The sequence below is a fragment of the Dendrobium catenatum genome, unplaced genomic scaffold (genome assembly GCF_001605985.2).
Source record: "Dendrobium catenatum unplaced genomic scaffold, ASM160598v2 fragScaff_scaffold_627, whole genome shotgun sequence".
NCBI lineage: Eukaryota > Viridiplantae > Streptophyta > Magnoliopsida > Asparagales > Orchidaceae > Dendrobium > Dendrobium catenatum.
Window position 1 is genome coordinate 1,548,359 of NW_021319089.1, and position 6,084 is coordinate 1,554,442.

Below are 6,084 nucleotides of genomic sequence, written 5' to 3' on the forward strand. Positions count from 1 at the left end.
GCAAAGCAATGTTCTGATTAAGCTTTCTAATGATCTTGACTATGGTAGAGTTTTTTGTGAATAAATCTTTCTTCATTTATGGTTGTTTTATGAAATTGATAAAATTGACTCCTTTTCTTGATTTATCAGAAAAGTTTATGATCATCCCCATTTGGATCTCATTTTCAGAACTTCGCCCGCATCTCTTTTCTCCTCGCATTCTTTTTGGTTTGAGATCTATGTTTGGTTGGCCACTTCATACAAATAATGTCATTATTGTGGGTTCTAGGCCATTCGTTGCACAGATTTTGGTGGAGATGGACATTTTGTTTGGCTTGGTCTTGAAAATTTTGGTTATATTCAAAAGGTGATTTTATAAGGTTTGCCTAATTTTTGTTCTCACTATAAAGTTATGGGTCATATAAATTTTGAATGTGTTAAATTCCATCCTCATTTGAGGAAGTCTGGCGTTTCGGTTTAGCCGGTTATTAGTTGTGTTCCTAATCCTTCTACGGAGTCTAGGGTTTTGGCTTTAAATAAATTAGAAACAAATTTTTCCCCTACTGTGGAGGCTGTGATTTTGGCTTTAAATGATCTAGAAATTCATATTGCTCTAATTCTTGCTAGAGATTCTGGTAAGGTGCTTTTGAATTATCATATCTTTGCTTTTAATAATGTGCATTTAGTTTCTTTGGTTTCTCCTAATATTGTTCCTTCTAAAGTTGTTTATGTTAACAACAATACTGATTCTTCTTTGCTTACTCCCTATAGTGCTAATTCTTTAGAGAATTTGGATTATGATAGTAAGAAAATGGATAAAATTACTCTTAACTCTTATAGCTCTAGTACTCATTTAATTTCTTCCTCTGCTAGTTTGAATAAGTCGAATGAAGGTTATGATGTTGTGGGTAAAATTGTGGCATCTAGTTCTAATTCTATATTGATTTCTGATTTACCTATTGAAGGCAAGGATGTTTCTAATATTGTCCCTATTATCGATTTTCCATTTTCTCCCATGTCGGATGTGTGTATTAACTTGGTTGGTGAGCACTATGAATGTTGACCCTGTTGATCACTTCGATTGGATGGAGGAATTATTGAATAATATTCGTTGTGATGGGGCTACTTGTGAGGCCAGTTATAAAGTTTCTTTAGAGGATTTTAATTTTGGTGTGATGAAAATTGATAAAGCTGGTTTCTCTATGGATTCTAGAAAGAAAAATAAGAAAAAGAAAGTTAAAAAACTTTTTGAGCTGGTTTTTGTGTTGTTGTCATTATTCCTCTGTTCTGTTTATTGTTTTGTGGTGTTTTGGCTGTGGATGTTTTTTTTTTCTGCTAGTTGGTAGGCCATTGGTTGTCCTGGTTTGTGAGCTTCTCTTCTGGTGTTTGTTCTTGGTTTACTCGTGTTGTTTTGTGCTGTGGTGTTTTTCCTATTCCTCCTTTGGTTGTTCTAGGTTAGTTTGGTGTTGGTGTGTTTTGATGGGGTCTTCCTCCCTTTGCCAATTATTTTTGTGCTTGGTATCTCTTGATCTTTCTATATTTTATGCACGTTTTGATGCTTGGTGGCTTTTGGGTTGCTCCTTCGCGGCTGGAGGTAACCTTTGATGGTTGTTTGTTGAAGCTCTTCTGCTCTTCTAGAGGTCCCTTTTTTGGGTTGCCCTCTCGCTGGTTTGGCTTGCCTTCCTTTCTTTATGTTTGTTTTCTGTATTAGTTTGAATTATTGGCTCATATGTTTTACTTCATATGTTGTATTTTTAGAGAGCTTATGATTCATTAAAGACTTGTAACCTCCTTTTTATATTTACGCATAGGCCCCTATGTGGGTTTTAACCAAAAATAAAAACTTATATGTACTGGCACATTTCACTTAAAATTGACCTTCATCTTATATGAATTTTTTAAAAATCGGTAGATATATATATTTTTTGATCTATTGTATTGTGTTTACAAAGAATTGCATAATTACTACCTATTATGAAGAAGTGTTTTAAAAAGTGCTTCAAAGACCCACAAACTAATTTTCCCTTCTTCAAATTATCATCTTTTCATTCTTTTTTTTTTTTTGGTATTTAATAAAAAATATATGAAATTTGTATGATTGTAAAGCTAAAGGACTTCATTCAAAAAACTTAACTATCTATAACGAGTTTCATATTTAATTGATCAAAATTATATGACCTTTTCACCTAAAAGTTTTATTTTTTATGAAGTTTTGTTTTAAAGTTACCGAATGTTTTCCTTGCATATCTCTCTCCTCTTTTCAACCATTTAACGTATCAAAAGCATTCACTATATTTGTGGATTTTTATGATATCTCCTAAAGTTTTAACACTTAGGTCTTTTTTTTATGACTTTTTTACTACTTCTTAAAACGGCTTTTTAGTAAAAAAATTTTAATTTTTGCGTTAGATAGTTGATTTAACTAGTAGTAAGAAAGCTGTCCCAAATGAAACCTTAGGCTTCTTTTGGGACGATTTTTTAACTGCTTTCTATTTCAAAAAATCCAAACAAAGCCTTAATCAATTTGAAGAGCTTTTAGGTTTCCTTTGGGACGGCTTTCTCACTGCTTTCCAAAACAGTTTTTTAGTACAAAAATATCATGAACTAGAATTTTTTGTAAAAGAAAGCTGCTTTTAAAAGTATTAAGAAGACCGCCCCGAACAAAGCCTTAATCAAATTGAAGAGCTTTTAGGTTTTGTTTGGGACAGCTTTCTTAGTACTTTATAAACAGCTTTCTATTAACAAAATTATTTGAATTATAAATTTTTGTACTAAAAAACTGTTTTAAAAAACATTAAAAAAAAGTCACCCCAAACAAAGCCTTAATCAATTTGAAAAGCTTTTATAGGATTTTTTATATGACTTTTTTACTATTTTTTAAAGCAGCATTTTAATATAAAAAATTTTTAAATTGAAAAAAAATCGTACTAGAAAAATGTTTCATAAAGTAGTAAGAAAGATCTCCCATAAAAACCCTAAATTAGTGGAGGTTTGACCATGAAAATTAAATTGTGGTAAAATATTTAACAAAATTGTGCACTAAACACAGCTTCTACAACAATCTATAAAATATAGCAGCAAATATCATCCCAAAGAGGCTATTATGGTTATTTTAGGTCTTTGGCTATGGAATTGTATCTTCCTTTGAAGAAAGATAATGCTATTTCTAATATTATTTTGTGGAAATCAGGTAATGATTCTGCCTTTTGTAGTCAAGATATATGGCTCTTAAGACCATCTCCAACCGAGCACGTTACACATATCTGTCATTCGTCGCCAGCTTCAATCGAATGCGAAACACCATGGCATTTTCGCGACGTGAACAATGTAAATTCAATATTGAAAATTCAGAAAATTAGGTTAGTATATTTATTTCAACTGCACTATTCACCAACATTATTTTTTTTTAATTCGTAAAATTGGGTCAATATATTTCTTTCAAAATACAAGTTCTTCAATACTAAGATGAAATCATTTTAAATAGTTTAGGTTATTCATTTAAAAATTAGGTTATTCATTATTAAGTTAAATGTATATTCTTTCTCATTATAAATTAGGTTATTCAATTTAAATAATTTAAAATGCAATGCATAATTAAAGTACAACATTAATATATAAATTATTAATTTTTTTAGTTAGATTTATTTTTGTCAAAAAAAAGTAGGTCTAATATGATGAATTGATAAATATAAATATATGATTAAAAATAAACATAAAACATATATGAGAAAGAATACACCTAGAATATTCTTTTTTGGTGTCATAAAATGGAGTTCGGTTAATGATGAGATACTGCATTTTAGAATGTTACTAAATTTTGAAGTGGAAAATGAGTTTTTCGGCTGGAGATGCTCTAATGACTGACTTCCCCTAACGTATTTTCGATTAATCAGGATAGAATATACGAGATAGATATAAGCTGAAATAAATACTTAAAAAAAAAAAATATAATATCAAAGATGATGACTTAAAAAAATTATAAAACAGTAAAATCAATAAAATTGCAAAAATATACACTACTAATAAATTCCACCTTTCCCCTTGAAATTTGCTATTATTATATATTACTTCATATAGTATTTGGCTATTTGTAAGAAAATACATAACTTTTATATATTTTTTAAAAAATATATATATAATCTCATAGATTGAGTGTTCTGTATATGAGAGTTTTGTATATATATGTTTTTATCAAAAGCTGAGTGAGAAATCAATATTTATATATTATCTTGGAGTTAGTTACTATCATTCTTTTTGGTTTTGTTTGGGACGACTTTTTCAATGCTTCTTAAGGTATCTTTGTAGTACAAAAATTAAAATATTTATACTAAAAAACTGCTTTAAGAAGCAGAAAGAAAGCCGTCCCAAACGAAGTCTTAGTTTCTTCATACTAACAACGATTATTTGCATACGGTAAGCTAACTTCACATGACTAATAATATGCAGTTTGCCTAGCCTTTTGTAATTCCAAATAGCCCTATGTTTTCTTTTAGTGAATTAAATTGCAAACTCACACATTGCATACAAATTTTGATTTCAAATATTTTTGGTTAAAGCTCCCAAACTCTTAACCAACAGGTTAAGATTTTATTTGGGACAACTTATTTATTGTTTTGCTTAAACTCTTAACGAATAGACTAAGGCTTCATTTGAGACGGCTTTTTTATTGCTTCTTAAAGCGGCTTTCTAGTATAGAAATTTTAATTTTTGTACTAAAAAGTCGCTTTAAGAAGCAATTAAAAAGTCGTCCCAAGGCTTCGTTTGGAACGGCTTTTTTAAAACATCTTTTTAGTACAAAAAAATTAATTTTTGTACTAGAAAGACAATTTAAGGAGGAGGAAGAAAGCCGTCACAAGCGAAGCCTTCATTTGAGACGGCTTTTTTCTTGCTTCTTAAAGCAGATTTTTAGTACAAAAAATTTAATTTTTGTACTAAAAAACCGCTTTAAGAAGCAAGAAAAAAACCGTCCCAAACAAATCCTAAATCTTGATAACTTTTTGTTGTAGTACAAAATCAAGCTCTATCGTAACAAACACTAATCATTTTTTTGTTCAAATAGTAATTAGGTTTTAAAAAACCATAAATAATTGTACCAGCATTAAAATTTAAAATTCTTTAATGTTTCCACTAATTAGATGCTTGGACTGCTTAACAGTGCAGATTTATGGTAAATATTCAGCTTTCCTATTGCATGCACAAGCAAAGCTACTTTATTAAAAAAGAAAGAAAGTTATGGCCTATCCTATCATATTTTAGCTATCAAAACCTCTGCCCATACGTGCACTAAATTCTCTTGTATTGTTTTGGCTTGCTACTTCTGTAGAAAGTGGGGATGAACTAAGTCAAATCTTTCTAGTTGCTAAAACGACAGGTGATTAATCAAGCAATGTACTAATCAAGATATTAATGCATAAAACCACTCCATAGGTCCTCTCTAGAATTGACAATAAAAAAGCTAATCAACAACTCTTGTTATCTTTCAACTTGTTGATTTCTCTCTAGACACAAGTTTTTTGTCCATTATGCGATCATTTCAATTCAAAATCTTATTTTGTATATGTATATAGCTTGAAATAAATTGAAAGTAATCTTTTAAATCTACCACCACCACAACAACAACAACATCAAGCCTTTATCCCACTACGTGGGGGTTGGCTATATGAATTATTTTTCTCTATTACGGCCAGTTAAGAGTCAAATTCTAATTTAGATCTAGTAAAGAAAGGTCATTTTTAATAGTTCTTAACCACAAGTCGTTTTAGGTCTACTTCTATCTTTCTTAACATAGGTTAAATCTAATAAATCTAATATCCTAACCGGGTCATCAAAAGGCCGCCGTTTTATGTGACCAAACTATCTAAGATGACTTTCTCTAATCTTATCAGCCCTGGAGCTACTCCAACCTTTTCACGTTTATGCTCATTTCGTAGCCTATCTCTAAGAGTAAAGCCACTCATCCACCTGAGCATCGTCATCTCTGAAACACTACTTAACTTAATATTATACTTCTCATTTAATGGCAAACATTCTATGCCGTAAAGTATTGCATGTATAACCACCATCATATAGAATTTTACCATAAGTTTAAGTGGTACTTTTCTATCA

The 6,084-nt window shown here is 30.2% G+C and overlaps 1 protein-coding gene across 1 annotated transcript in view; it reads left to right on the forward strand.

Moving 5' to 3' along the window:
* LOC110112681 (probable protein NAP1) overlaps positions 1 to 6,084 on the forward strand; it is a 33,425-nt gene that overhangs the window by 653 nt on the left and 26,688 nt on the right. Inside the window, exons 2-4 of the mRNA XM_020844985.2 lie at positions 269 to 346; positions 461 to 614; positions 666 to 1,018. Coding sequence (XP_020700644.1) covers positions 269 to 346; positions 461 to 614; positions 666 to 1,018 — 585 coding nt within the window. The remainder of the gene's footprint in view (positions 1 to 268; positions 347 to 460; positions 615 to 665; positions 1,019 to 6,084) is intronic.